The sequence below is a fragment of the Mustela nigripes genome, chromosome 5, assembly GCF_022355385.1.
Source record: "Mustela nigripes isolate SB6536 chromosome 5, MUSNIG.SB6536, whole genome shotgun sequence".
NCBI classification, from domain to species: Eukaryota; Metazoa; Chordata; class Mammalia; order Carnivora; family Mustelidae; genus Mustela; species Mustela nigripes.
In genome coordinates, this window is record NC_081561.1 from 78573723 (window position 1) to 78593983 (window position 20261).

The 20261-nt window shown below is 34.0% G+C and overlaps 1 protein-coding gene across 1 annotated transcript in view; it reads left to right on the plus strand.

Annotated features, from left to right (window-relative positions):
* The window catches only part of LAMA2 (laminin subunit alpha 2), a 638355-nt gene that overhangs the window by 251110 nt on the left and 366984 nt on the right, over window positions 1-20261 (plus strand). The window contains exons 8-9 of the mRNA XM_059400698.1: window positions 7642-7820; window positions 12671-12770. Coding sequence (XP_059256681.1) covers window positions 7642-7820; window positions 12671-12770 — 279 coding nt within the window. The remainder of the gene's footprint in view (window positions 1-7641; window positions 7821-12670; window positions 12771-20261) is intronic.

A 20261-nucleotide genomic window follows, 5' to 3' on the forward strand; every position in this document is an offset into this window, starting at 1 on the left:
GTTTTTCTCGTTTAGTGCTCTGAAAATATCATGCCAGCTCTTTCTGGCCTGCCAGGTCTCTGTGGATAAGTCAGCTGCCAATCTAATATTTTTACCATTGTATGTTACAGACTTCTTTTCCTGGGCTGCTTTCAGGATTTTCTCTTTGTCACTGAGACTTGTAAATTTTACTATTAGGTGACAGGGTGTGGGCCTATTCTTATTGATTTTGAGGGGCGTTCTCTGAACCTCCTGAATTTTGATTCTCGTTCCCTTTCCCATATTGGGGAAATTCTCCCCAATAATTCTCTCCAGTATACCTTCTGCTCCCCTCTCTCTTTCTTCTTCTTCTGGAATCCCAGTTATTCCAATGTTGTTTCGTCTTATGGTGTCACTTATCTCTCGAATTCTCCCCTCGTGATCCAGTAGCTGTTTGTCCCTCTTTTGCTCAGCTTCTTTATTCTCTGTCATTTGGTCTTCTATATCACTAATTCTTTCTTCTGCCTCATTTATCCTGGCAGTGAGAGCCTCCATTTTTTATTGCACCTCATTAATAGCTTTTTTGATTTCAACTTGGTTAGACTTTAGTTCTTTTATTTCTCCAGAAAGGGCTTTTATATCTCCTGAGAGGGTTTCTCTAATATCTTACATGCCTTTTTCAAGCCCGGCTAGAACCTTGAGAATTGTCATTCTGAACTCTATATCTGACATATTACCAATGTCTGTATTGATTAGGTCCCTAGCCTTCGGTACTGCCTCTTGTTCTTTTTTTTGTGTTGAATTTTTCCGTCTTGTCATTTTGTCCAGATAAGAGTATATGAAGGAGCAAGTAAAATACTAAAAGGGTGGCAACAACCCCAGGAAAATATGCTTTAACCAAACAGAAGAGATCCCAAATTGTGAGGGGGGAGAAAGGGGATAAAAAGAGGTTCAAAAAGGAAGAATTAAAAAAAAAGAAAAATAAATAAAATAAAAGAATTTTAAAAAATAAAACGAATAAAGAAAGATATAAAAAGGAAAAAATATATATATTAGATAAACTAGTTAAAAACGTTAGAAAAAGAAAGGGGTAAAAGTTAAAAAAAATTTTAGCATAAGAAGAGAAAAAAAGGAAAAAAAAATTAAATTAACTGCAAGACTAAAAAAATCACAGGAAAAAAAAAAAAAAAAGAAAATCACAGGGAGAAAGCCATGAAATCTGTGTTTTGCTTTCTCCTCCTCTGGAATTCTGCTTCTTTCCTTGGTATTGAAACTGCACTCCTTGATAGGTGAACTTGGTCTTGGCTGGATTTCTTGTTAATCTTCTGGGGGAGGGCCTGGTGTAGTGATTCTTAAGTGTCTTTGCCCCAGGCAGAATTGCACCGCCCTTACCAGGGGCCCGACTGAGTAATCCGCTTGGGTTTGCTTTCAGGAGCTTTTGTTCCCTGAGCGCTTTCTATAGAGTTCTGGAGGACAGGAATACAAATGGCGGCCTCCTGGTCTCTGGCCTGGAGGAGCCCAGAGCCCGGGGCCCCACTCCTCAGTGCGCCCTCAGAGAACAGCTCCCAGTAACTCCCGTCTCCCTGACCTCCGGTCGTGCTCCGAGCTCACCGAGCCTGCGACCGGTTCAAGGTAACCCTTAGCTGCGAGCTCACTGTCGGCTCTGTCTCTGTAGCCAGCTTTCCCGTTCCAATACCCGCAAGCTCTGCGACACTCAGACACCCCCGATCCTTCTGTGACCCTGCGGGACCTGAGGCCACGCTGACCCCACGTGGGGTTCGCCCCGGTTTAGCCTCTGGAGTGATGTCCCTCAGCAGAACAGACTTTTAAAAGTCCTGATTTTGTGCTCCATTGCTCCGCCGCTTGCCGGGAGCCGGCCCCTCCCCCCGGGGTCTATCTTCCCTTAGCTTTGGATTCACTTCTCCGCCGGTCCTACCTTTCAGAAAGTGGTTGTTTTTCTGTTTCCAGAATTGCTGTTCTTCTTCTCTTCAATCTGCTGATGGATTTGCAGGTATTTGCACTCTTTAGATAAGGTATCTAGTTGATCTCCTGCTAGCTGATGTAGTCTCAGCCTGCTACTTCTCCACCATCTTGACTCCTCCTCCACATTTTTAAGTTTTTTAAATGGTCAAAAATCCCCCCCAATTTTTCCAATATATTTATTGAGAAAAGTCTGTGTATACGTAGATCCACACAGCTCAAAAATCCATGTTGTTTAAGGATCAACTATGTACTCACATACACACACTCCACTAGAAATGCAAATAAACAAAACCTACACTATATAGAGACTAATTTTCTTTTTTTTTTAAGATTTTATTTTTTTGACAGATGGAGATCACAAGTAGACAGAGAGGCAGTCAGAGAGAGAGGAGTAAGCAGGCTTCCCACCAAGCAGATAGCCCAATGCAGGGCTCGATCCCAGGACCCCGGGACCACGACCCAAGCCGAAGGCAGAGGCTTAACCCACTGAGTCACCCAGGCGCCCCAAATTTTCTAATACATTTATATGTTTGTAAAATGGTTCTGAAACCAGCAGAGCTCCAGATTCTTCTGCCTTCTCCCTTTGTAGCTCGTTCCCTAGTAAACAGCTCTAGCATATCAATCATCTAACGGAGGAAGAAACAGAGGGGAGAGATTACACCTTTCCAACTAGAACTATATCATTACCTAAAAGACAAAACCAAAACACTCTGATTCATTAGTTATACTTATTAAAGTATACTGATAAATTATACTTATAAAAGTCTTCCCATTAGCTGGGAAGAATATGAGACTAGAAGGTAACAGAGAAGGCAAAAAATCAAATTTATAGAAAAATATTTATTTTAATAATAACAATTAATATTTTAAATGTACGATTTCTCATTAATAATAATATAAGATACTAATATTAGAAATGACACCAATGATAATCATTAGCATAAACTAGGCTGTAGCAATTATGGGATGGTGACAACCAAGAAAAAAAGCCAGTGATGAAATACAGTAAAACAACTGGCTGTGAAAACACATGTCAACAAACACTCATTCACACTTGAATGTTAGCACTTTTGAAGACAAGTGCATATGTCCAGTTTTTTCAGAAGGGAAATACTCAAGAAGTATAGCAGATGACTTTGTAGCCTAAAATTGTCAACTGGCCGAACGTGGTAATATGTATGCTAGAGACACCTGCGTTCTGGAGATCTGCTCAGGCCAAGATGAGACCTAAAAACAAAGACTTGTGCTGAGCTGTACATCAAAATAACCACGATGCCCAATTCAGTTGAATTCAAATATTAATATTTTATTGAGTCCTAGCTACATTTTTTTTTTACTTTCATAAGTATATATTGCCCCCAAACAGGCTTGGTAGACATTTTAACCTAATACCAACTTTTTATATTATTTAAAAGAATTTTATCATGTATCCTGTGTCAGATATGGTAGGTTCTTAAAACTATTGAATTATAGGAAACATTCATCATAAAATCCCCCCAATCATAAAATATTTTCTTTTGAATTTTTTAGATACTGCATATACTAATATACTATCAATGTCTTGAGTCCCTCCATTTTCTGTACTCACCTTTTTTGCCCTTTTATAGAAAAGATTTACTTACTTATTTTAGAGATGGGGAGGGGCAGAGGGAGAGAGAGAATTGTAAGGAGACTTCGTGCTGGGCACTGAACCTGATTCAGGGCTCCATCTCACAACCTTGAGATCATGACCTGAGCCAAAACCAAGAGATGGTACTTAACCAACTGAGCCACCCAGGTGTTCCCTTTTTTTTTTTTTTTTTTTTTTTTTTTGCCTTTTGATTTGTGTCTGCCTGGTTGTGAAGATGTTTTGTTAGAAATCACCCATGGTTACTGAGTTATAGCTGTAGAAATGGGCCACCACCCCCCACTGTGGTAAAAGGGGCATCCAGAGTCCCAGCTTTTGTTTTCTTTGCATATCCCCTACCCCATTCCTGACCATCCTTCAGGTTCTCCAAAGCTGCTCCCAGTGAAAGCAGACATTCATTCCTAAGAGTGAACTTAAGTGCAATGCCACTCATGTTCTCAGACTTCTTTGAATTTAATTATATTTCTCTTCTTCTGATGAATATCAGCAATCACAAGTGGGAGTAGCATTTGAGGGCAGGGGTTCTTCCTTTTGCCCCTGACATTCTCCCACACAGTTTTAATTTTGTAAAGTGATCTGCAAAATCCTTTAGTATACTCCACTTATGTATGTGTGTTTACACAAGGAAACAAAAAGTTTAGCTTAAATTTGTGAGGAATAGGGATGGGTAAAGCAATACAAAAGCACATCACCACTAATTACTATATATATAATTTTAAATAGTGGAATTATGAAACAATCATCTTTTCTCATTGAACAGATGGAAGGCGGTATTTCCAAATTAAAAAAAAAAAAAAGTTTTTCTTTTTGTCCACAAATGGGACACAAGAATCCAAACCATAGAACCTTGCATAAATATCATGTTTTTGGCAATGTATACATTCCTAAAAGCTTATATGAAAATTTTCTTTTCCAAGTTGAATTGTGTTCCAATCACCTTAAGATGTAGAAAACCCCTTCTGTAACATGACAAATCCTTCTATGAAATGAATAATTACCTACTAATTCTTTTGAGTTTAATTTGGATTTTCATCAATTTGGCTTACTTAAGGCAGGATATATCTCTAAAAAGCAAAGAATATTTCTTCCCTTGCTAAGCCTATACTAAAGACCATTTCTATCATGTGTCTTAGTTATTCTGTGAAATAGCAAACTGCTGATGGCAGAGTGGAAAATTGCTCTTTGTGACTGGGAACCATCCGTGTTCTCTAAGGCTATACATAGGGAACTTTGCAGGTGCAGTGCCTTTAAAAGAGCCATGGGAGTTGTAGGCAGAGGGCCCTGGCATGGAATTTGAAAAGCAGGGCTCCCCAAGCATCCGTGTTTTACCTACTTAGCTCACAGTTATAAATACTAAATCTACATAATGTGTGAATCAATTTGCATTCCTCTATATTTCCCTTTACTTACACTGGAAGCAGAAATCTTGTCTGTTTCTTGCAATATATTTTTACAACATTTGTTGTAAAATTTGTAAGATTTCTTGTTATTGTCCTAAAGGTATAAAACCGCTTATAATACCTAGAGATTTATATTTATGACTATAGGTTCCCTAGAAAAAAGTTTGAAAACTTTCCATCAGTATAGCAAGAATCCTATATTCTAAACCAAAGTTTAGATTTAGGATTTTTAGACCAGGGAAAGTATTTGCTACAAACAAGACAAGGAGATAGTATTCTTACTATATTAAGATGTCTTCTATAGCAATAAGAAAGAATTAAAAAAAGAGAGAGAGAATTCAATAAACCGGTTAAAAATGAGCAAAGATTCAAACAGGAAAAGAAAAGATTTAAAACCATCTAAAGAGATTCTCACACTTACTCATAATAAAAGAAGTACCAAATAAAACAATGAAAATACTCTTTTCAATTTGGCAAAAGTTATCATTCATTCACTTAACAAATACCTGAATGCTTACTATGTCCAGGAACAAATAAAGAGGGTTGATAATACATAGTGTTGGTGAGGCTACGGTTGAATTTTTATCATATCTGTTGGAAGGAAAGTAATCTGACATCACATTTTTGGAGGGAAATTTTTCAAGTTAATTGAAGTTGAAATTTGACTTGAAATTACACTTGTAGGAATTTAGCCTAGAGATGTGGTTGTATAGTAGCAGGACTATTTCCTGTGTGCCAGCCATTCCACTGGGTGTTTGCGCTCTCACAACATCCAGAAAAGGGAAGCATAAAAATGTCACCAAGTGGGGCACCTGGGTGGCTCAGTGGGTTAAGTCTCTGCCTTTGGCTCAGGTCATGATCCCAAATTCTGGGATTGAGCCGCATGTTGGGCACTCTGCATGTTGGGCTCTTTACCCAGGGGGGAGCCTATTTCTCCCTCTCCCTTTGCCTGCCACTCCCCCTGCTTGTGCTCTCTCTCTTTCTCTCTGTCAAATAAATAAATAAATCTTAAAAAAAAAATGACACCAGGATTTAAATTTTCTTCTCAGAGTCGCACAGCTGGCAAATGGGAATCGGTATGACATTAGAACCCCCAGTCCTCCCCCACCTCCTTGGGCTATTACCTACTCAGTGTTACTTATAAAAGAGGAATCTGGAAACAATATAATTACCCATTAAGAGGGTATTAAACACCCCATTCAAGAAGTACCCTGTGTAGCCATGGAGGAAACATGCTAATAGAGAAAGAGCTATACTTTTTACTATTACTAAAATTTGGGAATAGTTCAGAACAGTTTACAAATGTTTCCCTTTGTGGGGTGGGAGAGACTAAGCTATGTGCCCCACACATAAATCTGTATATACACATGCGCCCCTCCACACATGTATGTGGAAGTCATGTAAGAACACCTGAGAAACTCAGCATCTGTGGAAGGAGAGTCTACATATCTTTTTCCCTAGTACCCATCCTAAAATAAATTTTACCCATTTATTTTAAAGCCTTACCCAATTCCTTCTGGGGGGATAATTTTTTCACATCTCTGAACTCTTATAATATGACATGAAACAGAGAAGGAGGAAGAAGAGAAGGGGATTGGAAGACAAGAAGGATCAAGGGGGAAGGGTATTGGAAAAATCAATTAAGAACTTATTTACAAGGCATTGTGTTAATGATTCTACAGGCATTTTCTCACTTAATGCTTTTAAATATTCCAATCTGGTAATTACTGTTGGCCTCTGCATGTTTCTGGAAACGGAGCCTTAGTGAAATTAAGAAGTTCCCTATATCACATGACTAAGTACCGGATAGCCATGACTGGTGCAACACAGTGGGATCTCAGGCACTAAGCAAACTGGCTCTCATTTTGCCCTGGTTCCTTGGCACTTATGATAGAGTTCATCTCTCTTATCAGATAGAACTTGAAGGAATTTGCCAGTGTTAGCCCTGTAGACTCAGGAGCCTGAATTCAGAGTGAGGTTGGCAAGACTGATTTGGTTACCTTCTATAATTAGTTCACTACTGTCCCTAGTAGATGAAAAGAGATGAATATGAGCCCCTAACTGAGAAAGCTATTTTGAGAATTAAAATCTATGGCAATAGATATAAAAGACTTAAAACAGAATGTAGAATATAAAAAAAATCCCAAGTTTTAGTTATTATCAGAAGTGTAAAAAAGCAAATGTGTCTTAAGTGTCCTTTTTTACCCATAGGATCTAACACTGAAATTCACATATAATAATTACCCATTGCAGATTACCTGGATTGTAATCATTCAGTTCCATAGGTCAATAATTTCTTATTTGTTATAATAGGAAATTACTGGGTGAACCATGAGGAATTTCAATTTTTTAAGATAAAGTCAGTCAAATATTGGCAATTTCATATGATTCAGCTCAATTTATAGGTTTTAATTATTTCAAGTTCTATTAAAAGGCATGAATTTATCAACACATTCAATAAACCCAAATACTTTCTGGATACTTTTGTAATATATATGTGTGTGTGTATATATATATATATATATATATGTATATATATATATATATATATATATACACTAATGCAACATAATTTCTCATAGAATATAAAAAATGTTATATAACAGAAAATGATTTTTCAGTAAATATGAAACCTGAAATTAATGTTTATGAATTTATTTTTCCCTAATGCAGCATGCAATTGTCATGGGAAAGCTGAAGAATGCTACTATGATGAAAATGTTGCCAGAAGAAATCTGAGTTTAAATATACATGGAAAGTACATTGGAGGGGGTGTGTGTATTAACTGCACTCAAAACACTGCTGGTATAAACTGTGAGACATGCATTGATGGTTTCTTCAGACCCAAAGGGGTAAAGTATGCTTTTTCTTTCACAAAGTGTTTTTTTTGGCCTTTTCATATAGAGATGTATTATATAGAAAAATAATTTTGAAAGCTTTTCTTAACAGTTTGACTGCAAATCTGAGAGGTGACTAGGAATGTTTCAGAATGGAAACTGGATAAATCTTTGAGGATGTGGAGTAAAACATTTCTATCTCTCTAGAAAGTTCTGTTGTGCCCCATTCCTGTCAATCCTCACCCCTTGGCAAGCTGATTGTTAGAACGTTCAATTAGTTTTGCCTCTTAGTGAATTTCATAAAAATGAAATCATAAAATGAATACAATTTTGTTTTCTTTCTTTCACTCAGTATAACATTTAAAGAGTTATCCATAGTGGGTGCATCTGTAGTTCTTTTTTTTTTTTTTTAAATAGTACTGAGCTTATTATTCATTTGCGTGAATGTACTACAATTTTTAATCCATTCTTTTGGTAGGTATTTGTGTCATTTTCAGTTTCTGGCTAGCTCCTATAAAACACTGCTTATATTAAATAAAATATGACCACAGAAAGATATATTTTATTTAAGCGAGTTTGTGGTCAAGTTTTACTTACCTTGCTTGCATAACTATCTAGGGATAGAATACTTGTTTTATAGGATATTAATATATCTTTATATGACTTTATAAGAAACTGCCAACATTTTGCCAAATTAGTAACAGTATTTTACCTATTCACCAAAAATGTGTGAGTTCCAGTTCTTCCATATAATTTCTGATATTTGGTATTGGACTGTCTTTTTTGTTAGCAATTCTAGTGGGTACAACACGTGTGGCAAGTGGGTATTTGGCAATCATTAAGTCATTCCCATCAATGCTTGGTGCTACCACAGATCTTCTATTATAACCTTACAGCTGATCCCATTTTGCATGTAATTTCCTGTTAAGTGCTTATTGTCTATTCTTATATCTTGTCTTATGAACTTTCCCTTCAATCCAAAGTATTTTTTTTTATTCCAGAAACATTATAATTTTAGCTTTCAGATCTATGCCCCATCTCAAGTAGATCTTTGGATGTGGTATAAAACAGTGATTAAGATCTACATGGTTAATGTTGTTCCAGAACCATTTTTTAAGTTCTTTGTTTTCCTCTTTCTTTTCCTCCCTCCCTTCCTTCCCTCTCTCTCCTTCTCTCTCTCTCTCTCCATTTCTTTCTTTCTTTTATTCTTCTTTCTTTATTTCTGAGACAGAGAGAACAAGCAGGGGAAGAAGCAGGCTCCCATTGGGCTAAGAGACCAATGCAGAACTCTATTCCAGGGTCCTGGGATCATGACCTGAGCTGAAGGCAGACACTTAACCCACTGAGTCACCCAGGCATCCTCCTGCCTTTTTTTTTTTTTTTTAAGATTTTATTTACTTAGTCATTCATTTATTTATTTAAGATTTCATTTTTATTTATTTGTTTGTTTATTTTAAAAGATTTTATATTCTTTTTCTCCTTTAAATTGCTTTGAGGCAGGGCACCTGTGCTCACTTGCTCTCTCAAATAAATAAGTAAAATCTTGAGAAATAAATAAATTGTTTTGCGGCATTTGTTGCAAATCATGTGGTTTGATCACGTGGGTCAGTTTCTGGAGCCCTAGATCTGTCCCATGACAGATCTATGTCCCATGTTTGTCCATCCTTGTATTAATAGCATGGTATCTTGACTGATTTACCTTGAATAAGTCTTGAATTCAGAAACATAAATACACTAACTTTAGTCTTCCTTTTGAAGATTATTTCGGATCACAATTTCTTTTTATATTCATGTACAAATCAATGACAGAAATATTAGTTGAGAGTCTTATATAGAATCTAAATTCAAGTATGGAGAGAACACTAATATTGAGTCTTGTAATCAATGAACATAGTATGTCTCTCTGATTATTTATATGTCCTTTAAATATTCATAGCAGTGTTTTTAGTACAGAGATCTTGCATGTCTTTTGTTAGTTCTCAGTGTATTATAAAAAATAATTTTAAAATTGTTTAATGTTATTATTATCAAGATTTTCAAATATTGATGTTATATCCCATACCTGAGTCCCTTTATTTGTCCTAGTAGCTTTAAGCTGGATTATTTAGAGGCTTGCTTTACGCTGTGTTAGGACAGATTAACAGTAAACTCAAGGTGGTTGTCTAATATTGGCTAACTTGGTAGACAACTCCAATCTCTGTTTGCTTTATGGGATACAGATGGGAAAACTCTACTTCATCATTGAGCTTTCCAGCTGTTACTTTTCGCTGTATTATTTGGAGTCTACTGAATGGATGTAAGATTAAGGGATCAGTTAAGCATTTGAAGGGTTTCGATATGCAGATTCTGGTGCTTCCCATCTTTGAACATAGATCTCACCTAATTTTTTTTTTCAAACTCTAATTTGTTTAGGTTCTGCCTGCTTTTGATTAATATTCCAGGCCCTTAAATATTTTACTTCCATTATTTTATCCAGAATTAATAATTGTTATCTGAGAGTAGATTAGACCATACAAAACTCTGCCATGATCAAACCTGGAGACTTCATATTTTTATTACAAGAAATTAAGTGAATTGGAGCCTAAATTATGGGGTTTTAACACTTATAAAAATAATTTTGCTACACTATATGTTAAAAATTTAAATCACTCAAGTGCCAAATATTTGGGTAGAAGTCCATTTCTTTTTTTTTTTTTTTTAAGTTTTATTTATTTATTTGAGAGAAAGATAGAGCTTCTGAGCAGAAGAAGGGGCAGAGGGATATGAGAGAAGCAGACTCCCCACTGAGCATGGAGCCAACACAAGACTGATGATATCATGACCAGACCTGAAATCAAGAGTTGGACGTTCAACCGACTGAGCCTCCCAAGGGCCCCAAAAGTCCATGTCATTTTTAAAGATAAAAAAGAAAAATTTTTTGCATTGAGGTTTTCAGATAAATAATATCTCTACAATATTTTGAAAGTTATTGTTCTGAAATTTGATTTAAGATTTACTTACTAAATCCATATACTTAATATTTAAATCAAATATATATAATGCATTGTTTATTTTGAGTAATCTAAATTATTTTAATAAAAATTTAATAAAATTATTTTAATAAATTTAAAATCATGTGCAAAGTTGATATATTTATAGGATCTCATGTTAGAAGGTTTCCTGGTCAGCAATCTGGCAAGTTTCCCCAATTACCACAAAGAGAGAGAATCAATTAGGGGACTTTGATTTACCCAAGCTTATCACTGGAATCATAAATCATATTTATTACAGCCAAGGTTCCATTGAAAAGAATTTTTTTCTTTAACCCACAGAGGGTTTTTTTTTTTTTTTCATTTTTTGTTTTCATGTCTTAGTGTTTTGTTTTGTTTTTTTTTTTTTCTAGTGGGAGAGCCCTTCTGCCATCCTTACTCTGAAACTGTTACTCATACTTCAAGCTTCAGTCTAAATGTCACTTCTGTGAAACATTGTTGACTTCCTTGTGTTGTGTTATTGTGTCCTAATGCTCTGTTTGTATGTCTGTTTTATCATGCACATTCTACTTAATTAGTGTCTTCCAAGCTTGTTATTCCTGTATGCTTATTTAAAGCAGACACCAAGCATTACCTATCTGTGCTTTGTGCAGTTCTTACTTCATAATGGGGAATGAATAAATGTATCTTTAAAATGATGATTTTAAAACTGATCTATGAATATAGTTGATTGATATTCTATCAGAAACGTAAATAACTCTAGTTATAACACTTTGATTTATATTAGTAAACAAGTTTCCATTTCTAAATTAAGCATGGATATATACATATGTCTGGCTACATTTTATGGGGTAAGTATATATATTTATGTGAATAGACTTATTTATATGTAGAGAGAGACAGAGAGAGAGCATGTGCACAGTATTTAGGTATATCCTAGGCAAATGCTTTTTTTTTCCTTCTTACCCTATTGCGTCTAGAAACCAAGTGTTGTAATTACAGCATATTTTCACAGTCTAGGTTTGTTTAATTAAAATATTTTAGCATTAAAATTAGTTGTATTGAATAATAAATCTGAGGAATCTTATCAGAACATTTATTTGTTCTTCCTTTTAATTTTAGCTTAAGAATGTTATTATTGTTTTTACTGATATCTTCATATCACAAGGAAGTAGAGAAGTTAAATGAGGCCATGTAGTCAGCACCCACACTGAGATACGAGCTCACATTTTTCTAATTGTGGAGACGGTACATTGTGTGCCCTTGGCTGACGCTGCCTCTCAGGAAGCCAAATGGTTAATTTCCCTACTTAATATTATCTTTTTTTTCAGCACTAAATTTCTGTTTAGTCAGTCACATCATAATCAACATGAACAAACTTCCTAAAAAGTAAATTTGGGGAAATTACTAATTTTGAACTGTGGTATAAGAAAAGAAAAACATACAGAAAAAACAATCAGAAGGATTTTGTTAAGGAATATATATATTAGAGCTATCAAATATTTTTTGTTTATTATAATGATACCATGATTATAAAAAAAAAGATGCATCCTGAAATGTCTAAGGATTAAAGTACTCTATCTGAAGTTTTCTTTAAACTTCAGCAAAGAATGAAAAATCATGAAACTCACATGGCCGAATCTTGATAATTCCTGAATATAGGTAGCAAATAAATACAAGTGTATTTTACTATCTGTTTTAGGTTGGTGGCTCTATTTAGAAGAAGGGATTTTAGAAATTGCAAATATATATTGAAGATTATTTCCTATACTGTTTTCTCCATATAATTTATTATTATGTATTATTAAATTTATTTTGTCCTTAAAAGTTTGCCAAATTAAAAAATACTTGTGTTTTTATTACATTTGACTAAGAGCCCTTTACTATTCTTGTTAGGTATCTCCAAATTATCCAAGACCATGCCAGCCATGCCATTGTGATCCAATTGGTTCCTTAAATGAAGTCTGTGTGAAGGATGAAAAACACGCGCGACGAGGTAAGAGCAAGAACAAAGAACTGTTGTTCTGATAAAAGGACAATGAAAAGCCAGATATGATTATTTTTAGGGTAATATTTTACAGTAAATTTTACTTAATAATTTTATTCTCATATCTATCAATGTTACCTCCAGGAAGCAGTTTTTTATTCATCTCAATAATTATTTTTCTGTAAATTAATTAAAATTAATTATGCTCTAAAAGCAAAAAGAGTTGAATAATTTATTTTGCATTATAAGCATATGTGTGTATATTCATATATACATATTTATATAGCTATGTTTATCTATCTTCTGATTAATCAGAAATCTGTGATATATGTAGTTTTTTAGTATCTTGTTATTTATTGAATTGTTTATTGTAGTTTTTGTGGTTTCTAGTGTGAAGAGACAGCATTCATTGAGGGATGTGTGAGTTGCAGGGGGAGGAGAGAACAGACTTCATACACTGAGATGTAGTCCATGGACAGAAAGCAAAACGTGTACATAAAGGACTAAAAATAGGTAGTTGTCATAAGTTAATGAAGGGAAAGACGCCGATAGAAATTTAAGCCAAATACTTTCTTTGAGGATTGAACTCATGATGAAGTCCAAACATTGAAGAATCAAATGCCAAAATAACTCCTTGATAAAAAAATGTCAAGGAGCTATGTCCACGAGAGTTGCTTGCCAAAGTTAAGTAGAACATTAGGACCTATCTGAAACGGTTTTTTTATATCGCTAAGAGTGGATTCTTCTCTTGGGAAAAACTAAAATAAATCATGGTTACAATATAGGGTTTTTCCTCCAGTGGTTTCCCAGTTAAAACACTGGCAATGTTTCTTTGGCATGGTGTAGCTTACCTGCTTTCTTTTAAAATGATAAGATTATCAACCTAAGCCCTACAGTCTTAAATCTTAAAAGATTAAAACTCTGATTATTTTAAATCTCAAATGGTGAATTATTAAGGTCGTTTTTCATTTTATAGCTCCTTATCTTTTTGTAGTAACAACTAAATCATGTTATTTTCAGTAATATCTTTTAACTTTTTTCTGTACTTCTTTTTTTACTTTTTTTACTTTGTAAAGAAGTATATTATTTTCCGAAATCCTGATAAAATATTGAAAGGTAGAAAAATAAGCATACAATGCAGTGGTAATTCATTATAAACATTCTTATTAACATGTTTATGCTAATTTCACATGAGTTTTTCCCCCAAACTATTGAGTGTTTTTCTGAAATCTGGTTTTAACACCTGAATCATCATTATGTGGACATACCATAATTTATTTACCCACTCAACTTTATATAACTATATAGATTGTTTCTTATTTTGTTTATTGTAACCAATGTTTTAGTGAGGATTTTTGTGTATAAATATTTTTCAATTATTATAAAAACCATACATAGTAAAAACAAATTTTAACAGTAGGGAAGAGAATAAAATAAATAACAATAGTATCCTCTTCAATTTATTCATCCCCCGATCTCATTTTCAAATTTAACCAAATTGGGCCATTTCTTCTATTAAGTTCTGGAAAAACACATCTTACAGACAATATCTAAATAATATTCTTAGTACTTTCATCACCATTAAATATTGCCCACTGACTTTCCATCTTAAAAAGAAATGTTTCATTCATTCATTCATTCATTCATTCATTCCTTTTCTCCACTATTTAATCATTTTTCTTAAGTACGGTATATTTATAATGTTAAATAAAACGTTTAAGTTATGATTTTATGATCCACTAAATTTAGACTCCTCTTTTGAGGTCCTACTATGTGCAAGTCCCTATACTCTCCACTGGTCTTCCAACTCACTTGACAATGTCTGCCAATTGCATCTTTATCTTTTCAAAAATCGTAGTTATATTTAATTTGAGACCTAATTCTTCTAATTTTAAAATTGAAATGTAAGAATCAATATTTATAATTAGATATATATTACTCAATATAGACCTGCGTTACCAAATTAGACACATTTCCCATGATACATTTTTATCTTCATGTTTAGCTTGGTGATTTCTTAGGAAAGAGTCTAAGTTACAGTGTAATGCTTTGGACTTCTTAGTATGAGTAACCAGATAGTGGGAAATGGTATTTTATGCCATTAACTTGATTACTAAAAAACTGATTACTTTTGGTATAAAGTGATGTTCCCCCCCAAAGATTTGTAAGGGTGCTTTAAATATGAAAAACAACTGTATGTTAAATTTGTTATAAACATTCCAGATTTTGTGTCTCACTATTGTTAAGATTATTTTATAAATGAACCTTTAAAATGTTTTATATAATCACCTATTACAACTTAAAGAACTTTAGCTATAAGACATTATGCCAAGATTGTTTTAATATTTTAATTGAATTTTTGATATGCCTTTAGAATTCTAAAACTCTCATCTATCCCAAGATCAGACAAATGTATTCATTTTCTTAATTCTTATTATTTCACTTTTTTATACTTAGTTCCTTAATCAGTATGGAATTTATTTGGCATATTTTATAAAGAAAGTTTCTAGCTATATTTTGTTTTTCTAGTAGTCTCTTTTAAATTAATCTATATTTAATACAGTTTTTTTCATTAAACATATTAAGTGTATTTATTTTATATTCTGTATCTTTTAGCAGCATTCTCTGTTACCTATATAAGCCTAATCCTGGGGGCTGATTTTTCTGCTATTTTCTTGTGTGTTTGATGATTTTGTGTGTGTGTTTGTGAGTACACAAACATGCACATACTCATGCATGTCTGTGTAAAGGTTCTAGATTATCCTTTCAGGATCCTTGAGTTTGTATAATCTCTGATACTATCTTCTAACTTGAGTAGTACCTATAACTTTTCTTTCGTTCCATAAAGACATGCTCAGTTAATCGGTCAGTCAAATCCAGGAAAGGATACTGGCTAAGAGATAACTTATTTCTTTAGAATCTCCTCTCTCTCTCTCTCTCTTTTAAATTTTGTAGTTTGTTGTAATTTTGTAATAAGGAGTTTCCTTATTTTCAACCAGCACAGCCATTCTGTCTGTCTGTCTATCTCTCTTTCTGTCTGTAACTTTATCCTGTGTTGTCCTATGTTCTGAACAGGAGGGGATGTTTGGGCATCTAGTTCACAATATTACAACGTTACAACATACAGGATTTTTACAAATGTTAAGATAGACATTGTCATTATATGGAATACATTTACACTTAGTCTTAATGGGGATTTTAACATGAGAAGTAAATGTTAATTTCTTGGAATGCTTTTCAGCCTTTATTGAAATTACTAGATTTCTTTTTCATTTGATTTATGAATATAATATGTTAAAATATATTATTAATATGAATCAATATTTAAATTAACAGAATAAAATCTTCTTGGTCCTTATGGAAAATCCTTTTAATGTACTTTAGAATTCAGTTTGGTGTTTATATTATTTAGGATTTGTTCATATGAATTCATATGTAAATTTGTTTTGCCTGTGACATCTGCTAGCTGTGCTATCTTGGCAAACAAATTAATTTCTCTGTGCCTTAGTTTTCTCATCTGTAAAATGGGAAACATTATAGTACTTATCTCATTTTGAGGTTTTGAGTATTAACTAAATTAACCCATGTATTATATATAGTGCTAAGTATAATACCTCGCATAAAATGAGTGCCATTTAATTATAAGCTGTTATTAGGCTTATTTAGGGCTACCTTAGTTAGATTTTGATACTAAGTTTTACTAGCTTCATAAACTAAATTACATAGCCCTCCATGTTTTAGATACTCTGTTAGAGTTTAAAACTTTGAAAACACTGTAAAAACTAACTGCTACTAAAATACTTTTATGATAATCTTTGACCATTTGTCCTCTTTTGATATCTTTGATTATTTTTAAGTTCTTTTTTACCTTATTTTCTTTGTTTATTTTTCAAATATTCCTTCTTTCCTGTGGTATTCATTTGTTTTTTCTCTTCTTATAATTACATGGATTAAATTTTAATTTCTTCACATTTTTAATGTATTTAACCTTTGGTTACTGTTTTTTTCTGTATCTCATAAACATTAAGTTCTTTTCTCACTGCTGTTTTATAAATAATTAGAAAACTATTTAATCACAGTTGAAGTCTTTATTTCTCTTTCACTCAAGAGTTAAATGGGGAAATATTATTCATTTTTAGAATGGTGGAATTTTGTATAAGACTTTATTATCATGGTTGATATTTCATATTACCTCAATCCTAATTTATAATGACTTTTATTACAAATACAGAAATAGTAATTTATGTTAAGAAAAGTAGACATAGATTACTTATGCTTTGAGAAATTGAGCATTTTTGTAGATTAATGAACTACAATAAGTATATATATACAATATGATGTGTAATTCAACAATAGTAGATGATTCATGTTTTTCTATGTCTTCTTTTTCTAATTCATCTATAAATATTAGAAAGGAGTAGGTTAATGTTATTCTCAGTCACTGATTTTTGGCCACTTTCTCTTTGAGCCCTCAAATCTTTTGTTGTCTATCTATATATTTTTGTACTTAAAATTAGTGTTCTTATGGAGTATGAATATAATATCTTTAGTCATGTTTTTTATTTTATTGTCATCATTGTAAAATGAGGTCTTGTCCAAATGAATCTATTTTTTTTTAAGATTTTATTTATTTATTTGAGAGAGAGAGAGAGAGAGAGCACTAACACAGGGTTGAAGGGGAGAGGGGCAGAGGGAGAAGGAGAAGCAGATACCCCACTGAGCAGGGATCCTGCCCTGGGGCTCAATCCCAGATCCCTAGGATCATGACCCCAGTCAAAGGAAGACAATTAACCTACTGAACCACCCAGGATCCCCTTAGTGAATCTGTTTTCATTGGATTCTACTTTGCTCATTACTAATATTACAACTCTATATGCTCTCCTAATGTATAGATTTACATTCCTTTTTTTAAAAAACTTTCTTACGATTTTGCATATCTTTTCTAAACATTATACACACATAGTTTTTGTTTTGTTTTTTATTTAAATTATTTTTATTAACATATAATGTATTATTTGTCCCAGGGATACAGGTCTATGAATCATTAGGCTTACACATTTCACAGCACTCACCATATTACACACCATCCCCAATGTCCATAACCTAACTACCCTCTCCCTATCCCCTTACCCCCAGCAACCCTCAGTTTTTTTGTGAGATTAAGAGTCTCTTATGGTTTGTCTCCCTCCTGATCCCATCTTATTTCATTTTTTTCCTTCCCTACTCCCCATCAACCCTGCTCTGCCTCTCAAATTCCTCATATCAGAGAGATCATATGATAATTGTTTTTCTCTGATTGACTTATTTCGCTTAGCATAACACCCTCTACTTCCATCCATGTCATTGCAAATGACAAGATTTCATTTCATTTCATGCCTGCATACTATTCCATTGTATATATATACCACATCTTCTTTATCCATTCATCTGTTGATGGACATCTAGGTTCTGTCCATAGTTTGACATCAAGGTTCTTTCCATACTTTCCATAGTTGTGGACATTACTGCTATGAACAGTCAGGTACATGTGCCTTTCAGGTCACTACATTTGTATCTTTAGGGTAAATACCCAGTAGTGCAAAGGCTGTGTTGTAGGGTAACTCAGTCTTCAACTTTTTGAGGAACTTCTATGCCGTTTTCGAGAGTGGCTGCACCAGCTTGCATTCCCACCAACAGCGTGGAAGGGTTCCTCTTTCTCCCCATCCTCTCCAAAATCTGTCATTTCCTGACTCGTCAAAATTTTAGCCATTCTGACTGGTGTTAAGTGGAATCTCATTGTGGTTTTGATTTGTATTTTTCTGATGCCGAGTGATATGGAGCACTTTTTCATATGTCCATTGCCCATCTGGATGTCTTCTTTGCAGAAATGTCTGTTCATGTCCTTTTCCCATTTCTTGATTGGATTATTTGTTCTTTGGGTTTTGAATTTGGTAAGTTCTTTCTAGATTTTGAATACTCACCCTTTATCTGATATGTCACTTGCTAATATCTTCTTCTATTCTGTCAGTTATCTTTTGCTTTTGTTGACTGTTTCCTTTGCTTTGCAAAAGCTTTTGATCTTGATGAAGTCCCAGTAGTTCATTTTTGACCTTGCTTCTTTTGCCTTTGGTGATGTGTCTAGGAAGAACTTGCTGCAGCTGAGGTAGAAGAGGTTGCTACCTGTGTTCTTCTCAAAGATTTTCATGGATTCCTGTTTCACATTGACCTCTTTCATCCATTTTGAGTCCATTTTTGTGTATGGTGTAAGAAAATGGTCCAGTTTCATTCTTCTCCTTGTGGCTGTCAGATTTTCCCAACACCATTTGTTGAAGAGACTTTTTTCCATTGGACATTATTTCCTGCTTTGTCAAAGATTAGTTGACCATAGAGTAGAGGGTCTATTCCTGGGCACTCTATTCTGTTCCACTAATCTATGGGTCTATTTTTGTGTCAGTACCATACTGCCTTGATGATGGCAGCTTTGTAACAGAGCTTAAAGTCTAGAATTGTGATGCCACCAACTTTGGCTTTCTTTTTCAACATTCCTCTGGCTATTCAAGGTCTTTTCTGGTTTCATATAAATTTTAGTATTATTTGTTCCACTTCTTTGAAAAAAATGGATGGGATTTTGATAGGGATTATATTAAATGTGTAGATTGCTTTAGGTAGCATAAACATTTTCACAATATTTCTTCTTCCAATCCAGGAGCATGGAATGTTTTTCCATTTCTTCATGTCTTCCTCAATTTCTTTCATGAGTACTTTACAGTTTTCTGCGTAGAGATTCTTTGGCTCTTTCCTTAGGTTTATCCCTAGGTATCTCATGCTTTGGGGTGCAATTGTAAATGGTATCAATTCTTTAATTTCTCTTTCTTCTATCTTGCTGCTGGTATATAGAAATGCAACTGATTTCTGTGCATTGACTTTATATCCTGACACTTTACTGAATTCCTTTATGAGTTCTAGCAGTTTTGGAGTGGAGTCTTTTGAGTTTTCCACATAAAGTATCATATCATCAGCAAAGAGTGATAGTTTGACTTCTTCTTTACTGATTTGGATGTCTTTAATTTTTTTTTTCTTGTCTGATTGCCAAGGCTAGGACTTCTAGTATGATGTTGAATAGCACTGGTGATAGTGGACATCCCTGCCATGTTCCTGACCTTAGGGGAAAAGCTCTCAGTTTTTCCCCATTTAGAATGATACTTGCTGTGGGTTTTCATAGATGGCTTTGATGATATGGAGGTATGTACCCTCTATCCCTACACTTCGAAGAGTTTTGATCAGGAAAGGATGCTGTACTTTGTTAAATGCTTTTTCAGCATCTATTGTGAGTATCATATGGTTCTTGTTCTTTCTTTTATTAATATATTGTATCACTTTCATTGATTTGCGGATGTTGAACCAACCGTGCAACCCAGGAATAAATCCATTTGGCCGAGGTGAATAATCCTTTTAATGTACTGTTGGAACCTATTGGCTAGAATTTTGGTGAGAATTTTTGCATCCATGTTCGTTAAGGAT